This window comes from Xiphophorus couchianus, chromosome 21, assembly GCF_001444195.1.
Source record: "Xiphophorus couchianus chromosome 21, X_couchianus-1.0, whole genome shotgun sequence".
NCBI classification, from domain to species: domain Eukaryota; kingdom Metazoa; phylum Chordata; class Actinopteri; order Cyprinodontiformes; family Poeciliidae; genus Xiphophorus; species Xiphophorus couchianus.
The window spans coordinates 21,258,672-21,277,209 of record NC_040248.1 but is presented as its reverse complement, the minus strand read 5'-3'; the positions used below and the strand labels follow the sequence as shown (position 1 = coordinate 21,277,209).

Below are 18,538 nucleotides of genomic sequence, written 5' to 3'. Positions count from 1 at the left end.
GTCAGGTTGTCATAACAAAGACATTGTAGACTTTGTATTAAAAGTGTCATGATTTACCAAATGACATTTTATGACAACAGTCATAAATATTCATGAAGACTTACTCACGTTCATGACAGGTGTTACGTCATGTTTATGACTGTGTAATGACAGTCTTATTCACAACCTGTCAAATAAAGTGTTACCTAATTTTTTTAATGACTTCACATGTGAACAAACTTATGCATGTATGATTTTAACTGCGTTTTTTTTATTTGATGGAAATGCTGCAATTGCGATTTTGTTTTTCTACATCAGCGGATCATCAACTAAGTTTTACAACCAGTGGTAATAGAAACACAGTTAATGATGGCCCTCTAACCCGGCACTGAAGAATCATTTGGAACCACTGAGCAAACATGAGAACATTTCTGTAACTTAATGTTTTGAAGATATTTACAACCTTTCATCTAAAAAAGCTCATGCACAGCTGGCTGCTAGCAAAACTACAATTTACCAAAGCAACTGTTTAAGTTTAGGAGAATATTGCAACACTCAAGTAAATAAATCCAGAGATCTGTCGGCATGTCTGTTTAGCTTTCTATTGGTTTACACACAAAAAAAAGAAGAAGAAAAAGAAGAAAATTGAACATAAACTTCTATAAAACTTGTTGCCTCTCTTCTTACCTCAGCGCTCTCTTCTGTAGAAGCCTGGGATTGCTGGCTTTAACGGGGGTCTCACTCCCGAGTTCTGTGGGCAGACGAAACGATTAGGCATGACTCCGTTTTCATTCATTAGTTTCAGTCTGAATAGCAGAACCTTTCAGCCGAAGGTCTTCATGGGCTGAAACACGCCGACTGGAAAGCTTAACCTGAACCAAAGAGTCAGTGTGTTGCTTCTTGGCAAACAAGCCTCATTAATTAACGAAAAAGTTGTCCCGTTAGTTTTTCGCCATGCACGTGCACACAAATCATTGAAGCATGTACACCCCACACTGACACTGCAACTACAAACTCTAATGCATTTTATTGGAATTTTACGTTGCAGGATTTGATTTAAAAATGATCCCAAAGTGGATTATTAAATTACGCAACGTTTGAGAGGGAAATGACTCATGATTTTCATCGTCTCCCCATCCCCCAAATGCTCTCCTCTGTCAACACCTGAGTGTAATTACATCTACAGGTTTCTTGGCGTACGCCTCTTACCAGTTGTGCACTGAAATGTTTGCTGAACAGCTTAATCATATTGGATGGAGAGTGTTTGGAGAGTGTTATAAATTTAAGTTTATAACTGAATTCATTTTTGCCACTCTTCTATTGCAAACCTTTCAATGAGTGCCCAATCAGCATCCTGTCAACCGATTCTTCCATCCGCGTTTTAGATATCTGAAGTTCCGTCAGAGATGCCATGAACCTTATCTGATCAATGGCTCATCACTTCAGGTGGTTGGCCATGTCATAGGTTTTAAAGTTGGAAAATGAAAATAAAAACCTCCTTCTTCCCACTTTGATTATGATATGTGTTGGACCATCATAAGAGTTCCCGAAAAATATTTGTGGGTGGAAAAGTTTAAGAATTTTGAATATTATTTAAGGGCTTTAGATCGACTGTCTCCATCTGATCAATCCCAGGTGGCCCGTAAGACCGTTTCCCTGACTAAAGTGACTCATAAAGTTGTAAGCAGTGGCTATAAAGGTTATAAAGTTGCTCAACCCCAAAATATCTTTTCTCCAGTGGTACTGCCTTTGCCCTCTTTTCCAGATCAGGTTACTGCTTTAAACCCAGCAAAGCAAAACAATATTTGGGGAAAAATAAGGAGAGTAATTTAGAGAGGGTCTTATGTCGGGATGTATTAGGGTGTAGCCGAGTATTGTTTCAGCTGGGAGGAATACTGGTTAGGAAAAAAAAACTTGCTCCCTGTGGATCCTGACTGATAATCCCGGTTATCTGAGCAAGCTTTTTTTTGTTTGCTTGTTTTGGTTTCTTTGCTGACAAGATTAGGTTGAGAAAATTCCAATGGATGTTTCAAATACTTTGGTAAGTCATAGACAGTCAGTTTCTTCATTAAGTGTAGTCACTAAAATGTCTGTGTTGCATGGTGAAAGTTAAAGTCAAAGTATGCAACAGGGGTATCGCACATGCAATTGTAGCAAACAGCTAATTCATAAATGCTAGCTTTCAATATTAATTTAGTTTTTAGTTTTATTTAAACGTCATTTAATCAGGTGAGTTCTCAAGAACACATTCTTAATTACAATAAAAACCTGCCAGGGAGGGAAGGTAATGTACACAGGCAGGTGTAATTAAAGTATGTTTTAAAGTCCTAAAACAGATACAAAATTGAAAAAAAAAGCCAGACAAAAACTGAATATAACAGTCAGTGTAGATTTACATACGACATCAGGTGAATCAGGATGTAGGTCATTTATGGACTGATGGTGTAGAGTCAGAGAAGAGGTTCTCTGGTTTATAGCAGCTTCTCTGCTGCATGGTCTGACTTTGGGATGAATTTGTAGGGACATAAACACCTTTAAAGATCAGCAGCCATCAGGCTTCACAAGTCTCTGTGACTTTCAGCTTATTTTTATGCCTCACAATGAACTCAAACATCCCACAGGAAGTTGACTCACCAATACTACACAGTCGTAAAGGTAGTAACATTCCCATAACGGCTATGAACTGTAAGATGAACTAAGGAACTGCTGAACCAGTGATTAAGGTTACATTCACACATAAGGTATTGATGTTTATTTTGGTTTTTTGCTGAATCTTTTGTTTAGTTTCATGTTTTATTAGCAATTTATGCTAATAAATTGTCAGTGCAATCAGACTCCTTTGTGAACAGTTTACAACCTGAAGTATCTAGATTTCACAGGGCAGCGAGAGAGAGAGTTGGATACAACAACATGATCAGACTGCAGGTGCTTTTAAAACCATCTGATTTAGCACCACATATGGAAAAGGTACAGATCTGAGTTTTTTTGAGGGGGGTGAAAAGATTGAAATAGGGGGTTCAGACTGGAGGATGGAATCAAAATTTTAGTTGCATTTCAACCACTGAATGCAGCTAAAGGAGAACCTCAAACACTTGCAGTATCTTATTTATATTGATTAATTAAATGTCATGAGTTTAAAGCCACACCCTCTTAAATCTACAATCCCACCTGCACGCTCCGAAAGCTCATATGAACTCAAGTGATCTCAACTTGTATGATGGAAAAGGACGAAGTTAACTGATGTGTAAGCAATAAGTTACAGAATGTGTTGTGGAACTATGGGCTGAACTAAACAGCCCATAGTTGACTAAAGAATCTCTAATTGTTGAAGAATTGTTTCAGTCCAGGCTGGATCAGAACCACTTGATAAAGTAGACTTCACTAACAAATACCACAAAGAAGTTGCACCACAAGATTTTACTGCACCAATAATTTAAAATACGAGATGTCAACACATGCTTCCACCACGGTTAAAAGTTAACGAGTGTTGTAACAGCAGAACCACCAGGTTCTGAGCAAGAGTCCGAGTTCACAGGATTACATTTTATTCAAAGAATTACAGTGAGCCAAACCGGAAACATGCCGCTAAGTCAACTGGCGTTCATGCCAAAGTGCAAAGCCTCATCCTAAAAACAGCCACAAACTTTACAGTTGCTCACCTACTCTAACGGTCCAGAAAGTTCTGAATAAACCATCCACACACAGTATGAAAGCTTTCATGGAGGCAAAAAAATAAAAATAAAAAAATCTAAAATTGGATACAGTGACATCAAATTTTAACTTTAACAAAGATATGAACAAGCCAACTGTGTGTCCATGTATAAAATTAGCTTGGCCACGTGGCTCACTCTTGATGGAAAACAGAGGACTACTTTGACATGATTCTACCTCAAAGCCTTAAAACAAGCCTGAGGACACCCCCCATGTCCCCCCTCCAGCCTCAGTGCTCACACTAAAGCTTCTAACTGTGGACCGCCTGCTGTGGATTCCCCTCCAGATAAGCACAGAACAGGCAGAACAACACTCAGCTCCCACTCAGAAAATATTACAGAGAATGGGGGGAATGAGAGGCATTCAGATACTGGAACAGAGCAGTGTTTGGTCAGATGTCTAGCATAACCAAACACACACCAGAAGTGGCAGCAGACAGAATCTATTATTCCACAGATTTGACAAGTGATGAACTAGACAACATTGTTCATTCGCATCGGTTTGAGCCTTAATGTAGAAGGTAGCGGGTCATCTAAGGGAAATAGGGCTAAGCCTCGCCTGCTACTCAGAGACTCCCAAGTCAATATAACCCCAGATTATTCCTCAATACTAAAATCCTTAAAAGCTGTTGTTGATCAGGTCAATGAATAACACTGCAGTAAAAGTTAGGGCCAAGGGACTGACAGAGGAAATACTTCTCAAAGAAGGTTTTCAACCGTTTCTGGCTAGAGGAGCAGCTCTGTTCAGGTAGATAGAGTGAGATGCATCGACAGCAGGAGAGCTACCAAACATGTTTCAGCAATCTGGATCTACTTTAACAATATTTTGTCATTCTCATTAGTCTACAGTGCCATGCTTTGAGAAAAAAAAGTGTGTATATATGTACACAGCCAGTCCAAGATTTTACAAAACAAGAACCTTCCAAATGACAAGCAGCACTGGAGGAACATAGATTTTAGTAACAGCTGAAAAATCTCAGTCTACATCACATCAAAAATACTAATATGCATCTATTATGTGATATTTTGTCAAATTTGTAACATTTGACCCAAACATTAACTAGCTAAACTCCTGTTTGTCTATAGCAATGTTTCCATCCAAATGTCATGGGAATTATGAGCGAACCTTTAAGATTTTGCAGAAAAAACAACGCAAATTAGACATGCTTTCATCATCCACTGGTTTGAAGCGAATCAACAAGGCTACATAAAATAAGAAAGGTCGCAAACTAGCATGGACCACACATCTTCGAAAAACGGAGAGAGTTCTAACCTCCCAGATGGAGGTTTGGAATTAGACATTTTTAGCCTGCTTCTGGTAAGGCACAGGGCCAAGCCCTGTTTTCTACGTTGGAACTTATTCAGCAAATATGTTTCAGTCTTTCCTTCAGTGCATCAGCTCTTTCCAAAAAAAAGCCAATAACCACCTAAAGTGAGTGTACTTTTTTTTTTGCAAAACTAAGAAAGTAATTTTGATTTTTTTTTTGTAGATGTTAAAAAAAAAACATTGATGGAAGCACATTTTATGACTGCTGGGATGTGGAAAATGCTGACAGAGAAATCCACTGTAATTCCTCAAATACCCTAGAATTTTTTTAATATGTGGATATTAACTAATGAATATGATATTTATTCCTTCTCAAAATAAGTTTTCCCAACTTTTATAACGATGCGTACAATAAAAGAACACTGATGAAAAGATACTAATGGAGGAGAAGGCCTCTGACAAGAGACAGCTATATGGTGGAAAACCTTACAATCAATAAGAGTAACCATCATCAACTGCAAAACTCAAGAAAATATGTTAGAATTAACAAGTCATATCAAAATAGGAATGAGAGGAGTTAGCATTAGCTTCAGACTTTAGCAAACACTCCCCTATGCAAAGATCTTCAGAAGAGATTTGAGAGTTTATAGAATATTTGCTTTTATACATTTTGAATCAGATAATCCTATATGAATAAACCACAAAGGTGTGTTTCCTAGGTGATGTTGGCACATTATAGCAGTGTTTATAAAAGCATTTTGGAGCAAAAACTCTTGAAGGGACAAAATATGTCATTCATAAGTCAGTGATGAAGACTCATTGGTAACTCAGAAGAGTATACAATCACTGATGGAAACCACATTTAGCTACTTTATTTTACAAAAAAATGTTTTCATGGCTTACATATACATTGTCAGGCATAACTTTACAAATCCTTTGAAGTTTCTGTTGTACTGAAACATACCGATGTACCTTCGATGACGTTTATTAATATTAACAGAATATTTGATATTCTAATCTGCCATTGAATTTTTAGATCATGATTCATCTGTGTACCAATAATCACATTTGCTTGGACGAAAGGAGACTGACAAACACAAAGTGTTAGAAATGCAAGAAAGCTGTTCTGTGCATCAGAATTCAGGTCTGCAGTTAGTTGCTTTTTCTGAAACCTATAATTAAGATGAAAGCATCATCTTTCTAATATCTAATAGAGATTTCTTTTGGCATGAATGGATTTCCTAGGTAAACTCCGCCAACAGCTTTTAAAGTGAAGCTCTTCATTAGAAAATGTGAACTTGCTGCTGCCAATGAATGCAGCAGTTGGGACGGATAAGTAAGTTGTTTAAAAGCTGCTGTGATGAGTAATCTTGTTACTGAAAGAGTTTATTCACAGGAAAACAATGAGACATTTAAAATAAGGCCCATAGAATATTGATAAGAGTCAATATGTGGTCCATTCCAATACAAGTGGACAACAGTTGATGAGTAAATGTTTAACGATGGTCCTAAACTTTTTTGGTCTAGTTTTACCCCCCTCCACTGAGTAAAAACAGAGACCCCTGCAGTACTCTGAGTGTCTTTGCATTGCTGCGTAGTGTCCTTGGAAGCTGCAGCTGCAGTGCGAGGCCGGCTGACTGGACAGAGGGAGAGAAGAGAGTCTGCAGTTTGTCGCCTGCCAACTTCCACAAGCTCAGATTCCCAACCCACAACCAGAGTAACCTGTCCCCATGCTCCCAGTTGGTCTCTAAATCTAAGCTCCGAGTCACTGCCCTTACCTTGGCTGCAAAACTTCACATGAGTCAGGTAATTCGAGATCCAGGGATTCCGGTACATTTTCGCAGCAAAAGTCCGGGGACACAAAGAAGTGAAAGAGAAGGAACAGAAGAGAAGGGAGAGGAGCAGAGAGGTGATGCAGCTACAAAAGTACTTTGTCAGTGTTCAGGACAGGCGGTGAGGGAGAAGGAGGGTGGAAGTCAGGTAGTGAGGGAGGAAGAGAGAAGAGAGAAAGAGGGACAGAGGGGGGGAGATTACGTCCAAGCCGCAGTCCCTGCTCAGGCAGAGGTGGTCCTGGTAGACAAACAGAGGGGCTCTGCCTCTTCTCAGACCCGCTCCCCTGTTTTCCTGATTCCCCTCCCACCGAGCAGCACCCTCTACGACAACGAGCTGCAGTGCAGAAAGCTGCTCAGCAAAGGGTAAGCTCATTAGGCAGGGCAAGAAAATTAGAATCTCTCGCTTCTACTAAAAGTGGGAAGAGTCTTCATGCACGCTTAAGAACAAGCCTCACAGGGGCAGACGGGAGAGAAAAAAAAAAAGAAAACTGTGAAAGAGACAGTTTAGAGCGTCTCTTGGGAGAGCTGCCTTCCCTTGGCTCGCACATGCAAGCAGGATGCCAAAGAAACCGGTGCAGAGCGTCGGTAAAGGGAGGGAAAAGACTAGTCTCTGCGGGACGAGAGTGGGAACGGAGCGATCCGAGAGGAGAAGGCTAAAATGACCCTCTCAGGCAAATGAGACATTCCAGTCGTCTCTCAGCAGGGACCGAATGAAAGGAGCAGCATGCAGATGGGAGGAGATGGTGGGAAGGGCAAAGGGTAGGTAAGCAAGGAACAGCAAAACAAAGTCGGGGAGAGAACGCCGTGATGAGAGTAGCAGAACACGAGCTCCACTGGGTCCTCAGAGTAATGATGTCGTCACGCAAACTGTTGTTGAAGACATCGTAGAATAAAATGTGATGACTATGAAGCAACAGGCAAGTTTTAGCCAAAAAATTTATATTTGCTGGTATTTATGTTTGGCCCTCTTCGCCCCATTCTTGGAGAAATAAAGAAAAATCCTTAGGTTGCCTTTACATCTACACAAGAGTGACAGATTGATTCCTGTTTCTTAGTCACTGTGGGGAAGTTGACAGTCTCTCAGGTGCTGCTGGCAAAACCAATGCAAAGTGCATTCACCAACACACAGTAGGCGACATGGACTGACTTTTATCACAATATTTTCCAGTACTATTCTGATGACAATAAGGGAGACCTCTGACTGGCTGATAGGTGAGCGCTAGCTCCATGACTGAATTATGAACATATTCCATTTAACTGTTTACATTTGTTGCTGCCATGAATTTAATGACTTATTGTGTGAATCTAGTGGATGAACTGAAACTTGTCCACCAATGAAAGCCAAAGATGACAGAAAGACCAACATGAAAAGAGTCTGCTCCTTGTTTGTGATTACATGCACAGAAGTCCTTGGTTGTAAATGTGAGTCATGGTCTTGCGTTGCCTCAAAGGCACGGACACACATCAGGCTCATCACATTGTTAAATTGTTCAATTTTTAGAGTCACGTAAATTAGTGTAGCCAGGTGTGTGGAGATGGAGTACAGCTCAGACTGACTGAACAGGCTATGTAAACCTTTGAGTTGGCAGGTCTGATTCCTTCCCACAGATGAGCTCATGTGGCTCAGACCGTGGACAGACAGACACATCACCCGCCTGTCAAGTCCCACTGAGATGCAGATGGGAAGTCATTATAAAACAATCAGCTTGTTATACGTTGATCAGCAGATTTTATGTGCGATACAGGATTTTGTGACGTTTAGTGTCGAGAAGGTAGATGGCACCCAACTTAAAAGATATTCTTTTAAGCTGTGAGAAGCTCACAATAATGGTTAGCATTTTCAACAAATTTAGTTAATCGCCATAGTTCAAAAGAAAATTCCACAGACAGAACACCGAGTGCAACACCAAGTAACTGTTTAAGACTCAGTTTGATACAAGACAATGTAATTCTTCCGTTGTTGTTTCAAAGTGGACAGTAATCAATCTGACTGTAGATGTACACACAGATAAGTTTCTCTAGATCTGCTGCAGCATTATTTAATCGCAGAAATGTTCTTCAGGGAACAGAAGGCCGACTTTGGAACTGTGTTTATGCGTTTCTGAAGGTTCAGGTCCGGGTCTATCATTGCAGCCAGATTGCTTGTTTCTAGCTGTAATAACTGAAGCTGTGTGCAGACCCTAGATTGTTCCTCTTCGGGTTCAAAGACAATAACTTCAATTTTGGTTCTGTTCAGCTGGAAAAAGTTACGGCACATAAACACATCGTTCTGTTCAGTGCTTTGGTGGGTTCAGAGTTGCATGGTGACATCATAATGTAGAGATGTGCATCATCTGCATAGTGACAGCAACTACTCTGATTTCTTAAGAGCATATAGATATTGAATAGGTTGGGTCAGAGGATTGAACTTTGAGGTACCCCTCATGTGCTTTCTGTCCATTCCCATGAGACTTTATCTTTTGACAAAAAAGTCCCTGTTCTTCGATACACTACTCTATTGGTTTGTATCTTACCTAAAAAGTTATAACAGCCAACCAATTCACATTGATTCATCAGTCAATCACCCAGAGCATGAAAACAGCCAAATATCCCTTGATCAGACCTGACTGGTTATGAGAGTTGATTCCTGATGTAATCCACAAATGTTATACAGTGTAAGTGCTTAATTTTCTGTTTGATTCTAAGCAAATTCCTGAACCAGAATATGTCAGTGTCAAATGCTATTAAATGCTATTTAGCTATTAAAATAAATCAATATATAAATATATTGGTTTCTATGTTGTTTTGTGTAAATTTTCAGAAAGAAATCAAACCCCAAAACCTCAAAGAGAGACCAGAAATTAAGATCAGACAGCAAAGGTCTGCTTAGTGCATCTTTACTTATAATTCTTATTTCAACAGTATTTGCAATTGAGACATTCCAACCCCCCCCCACCCATTTCCCTACAATCTTTACAGAGGACTTTGGAGGTTACTATGGCTGTACAATGTTAGGCAAACGTGTAATAATGAAGTTTGTAAATATTGCACTGGAAATCCACATTTTCCTCTGTACTGCCACTACTGTGACTTTTAACATCTTGGGTACCTTCATCTAAGTTGGACGTTGAAATATACAGCTGAGACACTCCATCAACACAGACCATTATTACACCAAGGTACAAGTCCCAGTTTCTGAAACTTAGAATTTACTAATGCAAGAAATATTCCCATAAAGAGATTGACACTGAAGGATGAACAATTGCTCAATGATGCGGTTTGCAAGGGCATTACATCATGGGAAACAGTGTCAGTCAGTGTTGCTCAGACTAGTACATTGATGCATTCTTATACACCAAGCACCTGGTTGTCTGATACATAACGTTTATCTGTGTGACTCCTGTGCTTCAGAGATGACATCAGTCCTAGAAATCACAGGCAGTTCCTACCCTGTTATTAGCAGTGTAGAGTCTTGCCAAGGAAGAGCAAGACAGAACTGTCAAAACTGCATTAATTCTCCAAAGACCAGCTTAGCACATCACCACTAGCAAGCGAAGGTTGACGGCCGTCTCTTTGCTCAGCGTATTTTTGGTGCTGTTTAGTCACACTTGACCTTTTTTTTTCTGGATTATTAAACAAGAAGAAGACAAAAACTTGAATTGAGAAAGTTTAGCGATCCTCTCTGAGCGGAGGAAAATGTTTTTTTTTTCTTTGTGTTTACACCTGTGAGCGCGGAGGAAACAGGATTGTAGCCTACTTGAATCTTTTGTTTTTAATGTTTCACTGCTTACTTACTCAAACCAACTTACTATAACAAAACGCCTTAGTTTGTATCAAATAAGTATGAAAAAAAAAACACAACTGAACTGACTAAAACGGTACAATATTCCAATAGTACATTGATCCTATATTCAGTTCAGTCCTCACCATTGGTTGATAATGGTCAAGGAAAAATATATAAGCAATGTGATCGTAAGTTGAGGTTCAGATGAAGGTATAACCTTACTACTCCAGAGAAAAACATAAAACAAGCTAACACACCTGTGACTATGATTTTATAAACAACTAAACATTTTATTTGGCTAGTTCTTTCTTGGTTCATGGCAAATAAAATTGCATTTGATCTTTGAAACCAGTTACACATAATACAGACATTCATAAAATCCAGGCAATCAATGTCCATAGGATTTAGGATTGCTGATGTGAATGCTAGCATACTGATTATAAACAAGCCAAGATGGAATGAAAGCACTGAGGCCAAAACTGGGTCCAAGTTTAATGAGAGGGGGAGCTGAAGGCATTCCTGCCATCACGCCATAAAATTCACCTCTCAACTCAGATGGGACAGTATGAAAGCATCATTTTATGAGTTCATAGGGAGATACAAATGACTGTAGAACAACAGCAGGCCTAAATACAACTAAAGCTTAATGTTGTTGGGAGCTGAGTGTTAATGAGATGTCAGCTGTGCATTCAGCAAGAGTACAGCGAGGCGTCGACATTCAGACTAACAGAAACCGTAAGAGACATAATGCCCTGGTAATAAAAGTTGACCTACTACAGTATGAATTTGAGATACACCCACCAGACCGACTGTCACAATATTCAATGTGGAAGTTGTTATTAATCGAAGGCTTGTCAGGTATTTTTAGCATCAGTGAAGTTTAAAATATAAGTCAGAGGAAATAAAGTTGGTAATGTTCTAGAAATATTTTTGTACTTCCTAAGAAGAGTTCACTGATGTCACTATAACAAAGAGATATCATCAGAAAATCATGGTTTTATCTTATTTACCCATTTACACCTTGCAAAAAGAAATATGAACTGACTAAAATTGGTAGTGGCAGCTCTTACCTTTGCACAATCTGACCAGACATCGGCAACAACATTGCTATTAAAACTTCATATTAGAGACAGAAAGTCAAGTCTTGCCAACGGTTTAAGTGTCGCTTGGTATGAAAATCTACTTTCAATATAAATAAAAAAAAGAATTTTCAGTACTTTCAATAGTAGACAGGTAACTCATGTTCTTAAATCATTGTGACCACATTAAAAATAAACAAACGTCATCCATGAAAGTTATTTGAAATACCACACTGGCAACTTTTTGTGCCCATTAGAATTTAAGATTTCTGATCTGATTTTTGAATGCCATTTCATACACTTCTAACTGACACTGGGTTTTCTGTCTGTCCAATATTTCATTATTATACAGAATCACTGATGCATCTGTGACAGTCTCTGCATAAAAACTCTTAAGGCAACCGTCTCTTAAGCCATTAAACACAATTATCACCCAGCCCCACACTCTACATTTATCATGTTCATTCTCACACAAATAACTAAAACTAAACTTCAGGAGCTAGATTTATTATCAAAGACACAGCAAAACTTAATGTAAAAAGTGCTTGTGCTTTAACAAAGACCAACCCTTCAGTTACATAAGAGTCGAGCACAATACTTTTCAGGCCAAAAGCCTTTCACTCAACTTCTCTGCTCCATCTTGTCTCTTAAACACGTATTACTCTGCAGACATTCATCACAGCTTCAAGTATTTGAAAGTCTACAGCTGTATGCCAAAAACACCAACAAACTGTTAATTTTCACACAGAAAACACCAATCCCCACCGACAATGTTTTTTCAACATTAGAGACAGACGAGAGGTTTTTAGTGTGTCATATGGCATTGAAGTGAAATGCTTGATGAGCTCTCGTGTGATTTGGTTTGATACCCACCAGGGCTTATATTTGGCACTTGGCCTCAGCTACTGTAATGCTCTCTCCTTTCTAAGGATCAACACTGAGGTCATGATGACAGTCAGCTGTCTGGACACTTTCGAAACCGCAGTAATGATTGATAGGCACCCGTGTGTGCTAATACAGCACCATCTGTTCCTCGATGATGTGACCCGAGAAGAATCCAATGCACCTGAAGTTCGAGAACACTCATTTGTCTGATTCAAGCAAAGCCCTGGGGAACCATCTATAGTGAGGTCTGCACACACCTCAGCTCTTAAATAAGCATATGTGCACCTTAGAGAGATGAACAGCACATATGGTTAGGGGAGAGGAGCAACGGCATCAGAATCCTTTCCTCCAGAGCCGATACAATGAGGATGCTCTTAATATAGCTTGAGTATTTGGCACTACCATTTCACGCTACCATTTCAAAAGCTTGGAACATTATGAACAATATGCTCTGTAGAATGCTTCTCCTACACCATACAACTGTCACCAATGGATCAGGTACCTGTGTGGATTTTATTAGTGACTTCTATTAGAGAGTCTATTTGCTACCTATGTTTCTATTCACCCGCTGCGTGTCACCTCTAGAGCTTTAAACTTAGTGCTGGAAAGAAAACCTGAAATGCTTGATCTGCTGAAGTCAAGACAAGTCCAGGCAGAACTCCAGTAAAGTGAAATCATTTCCATAAAGTAATCCAAAAAGTCACCTCGCATAAGTTTTCAACACCAATGAGAAATGTTTGCTTCCATGTGTGTATGTAAACAGGAATGCTTTAGCCTCTTCCAGATGGCATTAAAGGTCCAGTTAAAGTTGGTCTAAAATAAGTAATTAAATGTTAATTTTTTATGATGAATAAAGGACTGTCACAATTTGTAAGGCTGTTTGTATTTGGATTACACATTTTTACACGGCTCTCCTAGGGTCCTGCATGAACATAGTTCTGAGAATTTTCTACCAGTGTTTTCTTTGTTAAAAACCGATTAACAGTTTTGAGTCTAGTTCCAGTAATTGTTTTTTTACAGTGTCTCCTGAAGTAAATGAAACAAGCCACAGTTCCCAAAAGGTGGGGCAACTTGAGAACTTTCTTCTTTTCTTTTTTTTTTAACTAAAGGGCTTTGCTTTACTAAAAATTTGCAACATTAAAATACATTATAACACTGAAGCACTGTAGCAAAAAGGTAAACATGTTTTCATACTTATGTAGCTTATGTGCGAACCAGAACAACCACAAAAAAGGTTCAGCAACATTATGAGGTCTTTCCACTCAGGCTGGATTTGCCTCTGGTGCCTCGCCCTTAGGTAAAATTTAAACATATTGTGCCCTTTGACACATTTACCCATTTTCACCCCATTAAATAAGCTAGCGCACATGAAGTTCAAGTAGATAATTATCCTCACAACATAACCGTGGCATTTATCCGTGACATAAAACCTCCAGTATTAGTGGTTCTGGATCACAGCCAATCAAATCATGCCATGGTGAGCTGAGAACAGCTGAGAAAACTGACAAACACTGAACATGTGTATGAGTGAAGTCATTCAACATCTCCGCTGCGCTTCACCTCCTCCTACAGAGTCGGAAATCAGATCAGACTTCAGTCAATTAAGTCACTGGGAACTGGGGCTCGAGTATTTTTAGAGCAGATTGTAAAAATAACCCCGGCACTCAGAGCTTTGTGATTACATGGTGTATACAGGAGTGTGTGACAACGCCTGGCAAAATGAAAGGTAAATACAAATAATGTGTCATGCGAATGTAATTGCATTGAATGCAACTATTATAGGCCTAACATTATTTTGAGTAAAAAAATTTTTTTAAATTGCAGTTAGAATAAATACATTTCTATTTGCTTTTACATTTTTTTATTTAAGTGTACTAGAACTTTTTATTTAAAGAGATATTTCAGACACTTTGAAAGGAGGTTCTGTGAAGTTATCAGTACTACTGTAGTTCCTTTACCTGCAGTCATTTCAGAGAGTTGGTAGAAAAGTGGAGAAATCCTCAGTAGTGGAAAGCTCACCCGACATATGGAAACCTTATTTTTAGCAATGTTTCCAACAACTCCAACTGTAAACGGTAAAATGCAAGACACCTGCAGGTAACAACTGCCCACACTTTCACAAGAGACCATTATGTTTATTCCTTTTTCTCTAACTTTTCATTTATGTCAGCTGTGGCTGCCAACCATCCACTGTTTAACCCCAGAGAAGCTCACTTAGAAGACCAAGCCAGCCCTTTAAAGCTTATAGCAAACTTAAAAAAAGGAAGGGCTGTTTGAAGTCATTTTCTAAGAATCATAAAGTTGACAATTTACACGGATGGAAAAAACTTGAGTAAAAATATTTGCGGTGCGCGCTGCCCTGTTAGGCAGCGTTCTATTTCTGTCAGCCTGTCCTGACAGAGCGAGAGCAGGTGCAGCACAATTAACAGCTGTACTTTCCACATCCAGTCAATCACGCTTGGTGGAGCTCGGCGCACCCCGCCAGTCAAATCTCTGTTTTGCTCTTTAAATATTTTAATATGAGAAGTTCTGATTTTAAATTCCTAAACCGTACAAATAAAACCAGGAACTGAGAAGTGCTTAAAAAATTATTTCAGCGGAAGTGGAAATAATAGCAGGGCACGTTTTAAAAAAAAAAAAAGAAATCCAAAACTCAATATTTTACAAGGATATCCTAATAAATATGTCAAATCGCCATTTAAGCTGCCAAAAATGTAGATGGAGCAACGGATTTACTCTTCAGTCATTAATTCAAGTTTACATACCTTAATTAAACCTCTGTCTCAATTGTTTGTGACGGACAAAGTTTTTCCAGGATTGTTTTATCTTCCACTGAAAGGTCAGAGCTCCGGAGGCTTGAGAGACAGGACTACAGGGACAAAAAGATGGACCAACAAATCCAACCCTGCTGTCACCCCCCACCCACTTTCTATCTACAACACCCCATTGGGGGGCGCAAGTGTTGTGACGAGATGTGAGGCAGTTATGAGCCGAGGGGCCGGGGGGGTTGAGGGTGGTAGGGCAGGTGATAAATTTAGAGCGGTGCTTTCCCACTCCATCAGCGGCAGGCAAGATCAATCAAGTCACCAAAGTTACAGGCAGGAGGTCAATTAAAGTGGGATATCATTGCTTTTAAAGGCTAATGGAAAAACAACTATTTCTGACCACTTTATACCCAATGAACTTTAATTATATATATATAGTGAATGGAGTGAACTGCTGAGATATTTTGTTTTTTGTTTAAAATAAATAAACATTTTGAAAAGACTTTCCACTTCATATACAGTAAGAAAAAAAAGGTGTGATTCTGTTTCCAGTATTTTCCAACAGTAGATGTGACCAAGGCAAATATAAAGCAAATGATCTTGTGATCTCAAACCACAACCTTTCTTAAACTGAGGTCTGTCTTGCTAAACAGTATTTTGTTGCGGTCAGCATGTCACCTTGTCAAGTGCAGTAAGTGCAAGCTATTATTAATATTAACCATGACTATTTATGTTTGAGCTTTAAGGTCAACATTCTCCTATAATTTTTTTTTGTAGAGCATCTCAAATGTTTAGAGGAAAATGTTACTTGCCGTAAAGCTTCTTGACATGTTATTGGCCGACATTTGCAAAGCAGACAAACCAAGAGCTGTATTTATTTTGCTTGCCTCTGATTGGCTGAGTGGAGATTGGGAACACTGTAGATTTTTCTAAGGTAGTGCCAAGACTGTTTCCAATGTGGGTATTAATGCATTACAAGATGTATCTGGTGTTTGAGCTATTAAAATAGGCAGTTGTACACACGTTCAGAGGGGTTGTGAAGTACGCACAAATTTTTGTTATTCACAGATAGTTGTCCTCCTCAAAGGCCGTGAATACCAGAAAACACTAAAGCTTAAAATCTTAAAGGAGCAGCATTATGCGTTTTCCTGGCACACTGTGCCATTGTGTAGCATAATCAAGTAAATACAGTATGTTACCTTCAGTTATAACTGAAAATACTATTAAATTAGATGTTTCCTAATGTAATGTCTTTAAATTGGGCCTCTGTCTCTTTAAAAGCAACTGCTCTGTCTCAAACTCTGACTTCAGGAAGTCATCACAACATGGCTTCTCTATTAACCCTTTAACGTTTTTACCAGCGTTGCTCTAACAAGTAGCACATATGAGCTCAGCAGATGCAAAGTTCCACCAGGTGTTTGCTAATTGCTGCTGGCTAGTCTGAAGGAGCTGAGTGGGGGAATCGCAGCCCTACCTCTTCCAAGTAGAAGCTACCTGAATAGTTGCTACATGAGATTAAAAGATTTCTCAAACAAAGCAACACTTCAGATATGCTTTGATGAAAGACTGATATGATGAAAAGTAAAAAAACAAAAAGGTGATTTTACATTATACTACCCCTTTAAATACCTAGTTAGTCAATTCAGTTTGAGGTTTATTAACCATTTTATATGAAAAATAAAAAAAGTCGATGTTTTTTTATTATTACATATATTTTAAAGACTCTTTCAAACACAAATGATCAGTTTGCCTGTTGAAGAACACAAAAAGTATGATAAACACCTCCTCACATTCATCATAGTGTGCCAAGGCTCATAAACACAGATTTGGAACAATGGAGAGATGCAGGAGGAAGGAAGAGACTCAAAACAGACAAAGACCCAAAGATAAGGAAGAGCCTGAGTTTCAGCTGACCACTGAAGAGAGGACACAGGAGGCATTGGAAGAGGATCAGGAAACAGCCAGTCGCATTAAGGAGGTATAAGGAAAGAACCAGGCTGAAAAGCCTGCAGTAAAGGCTGTTTTGTGTGTTTTAAGATTTTAGGTTCCAGAACTACAGTATCAGTATAGAACACCGACCTCCAGTTTAGCTTGGTGCTTGATAGCCAACAGCACCACCCAGTGTTGACATTAAGGAACCACAATTTGAAAGATCCCAGACTTTTGCCTTTTAAGACTTAATTCCTTAAGAAGAGTAAACTGTAAAACGGGTCCATGCTTTCTCAGCTGATACACACCGCAGCAGCAGGCACAGGGCCAGGCACTGAAAGCAGCAGGGTTCAGTTAGTCCACAGCTAATTAGTGTTGGAGAAATTAGCTCTTCCAAAGCAAGCAAAGCACTGGCTAACAATGTGATTTTAATTTAACCCTTAGCTTACAAAGAGAGAGAGTTAAATGCTGATTGCTAACATGCCTGGGCCGCTCTAAAATATCAGCATGACACAGAAAACTGCGCGCATAAGAGCTTGACTCCTGTTTTTCCATAAACAGTTGCAGAAAGACCACAACAACGTTCCCAGAGGCAGGAAAACTGGAAATGTGTGTACCACTACAGGGTTCTTTGATGACTTTCAGCCATGCAGGCAAACCCATACTCAGCAGCTTCTGCTTCAAAGAGCACACTCTGTAAAACACACCGAGCGGTCACATGGGAGGTCTAACTGCATCTCTGAGATTGTTCTGCACTCATGTATACAAGCAGCATCAGAAACTATATAGATGACATTCAAGATTTACAGTTTTTTCCCCATCCAAGAAACCAATTTCTAGGCAAAGAGAAGAAAAAGTGCTAACACAAGACTGACTGACTAGTGGTACTTTTTCTTTTTAATGATACCCGTCTCATTCATCAATAGATCCATCTAAAAACAGAATTACAAAAAACTCCCCCCAGAATTATCAGAAATCCATTTAATTAGTGATGACAGTCATATTTGACAGACATTAAACTGAGTAACTATTTGTATATTACGTTTCCCACGCACACTTAAATATTTGGATATCAAAAATATCCCACTATAAAAGTTAGGCCGAGAATTATCAACAAGTCACATCAAAACTGACTTAGCATTAGCCTAGCACTTCAGCTAACTGAGCCAAATGAAAATACTAAACAGGAGCAAGAGAAGTTTCTTAAAGAATGTCATGTTTGACGAGATTTTCTGTATCCTTTTTCTAAATATAAGACTGAATTCAGGTTTTTTGACAGACACAGAAGTTTTGAATGCTAGAAAAAAATGCTAAAATTGAGCTCATTTT

At 39.0% G+C, this 18,538-nt stretch overlaps 1 protein-coding gene across 16 annotated transcripts in view; it reads right to left on the bottom strand.

The window, feature by feature from the left end:
- svila (supervillin a) overlaps positions 1 to 18,538 on the bottom strand; it is a 70,219-nt gene that overhangs the window by 39,749 nt on the left and 11,932 nt on the right. For 6 of the 16 annotated variants that reach the window (XM_028005701.1, XM_028005708.1, XM_028005710.1 and 3 more), the window contains exons 1-2: positions 6,735 to 7,465; positions 667 to 730 (exon numbers count right to left, since the gene is read on the bottom strand). In XM_028005701.1, coding sequence (XP_027861502.1) covers positions 667 to 730; positions 6,735 to 6,792 — 122 coding nt within the window. In that variant the 5' untranslated portion in view covers positions 6,793 to 7,465. Of the gene's footprint in view, positions 1 to 666; positions 731 to 6,734; positions 7,468 to 18,538 lie in introns of those variants that run through there. The other 10 variants (XM_028005696.1, XM_028005704.1, XM_028005703.1 and 7 more) reach the window with 4 other exon arrangements.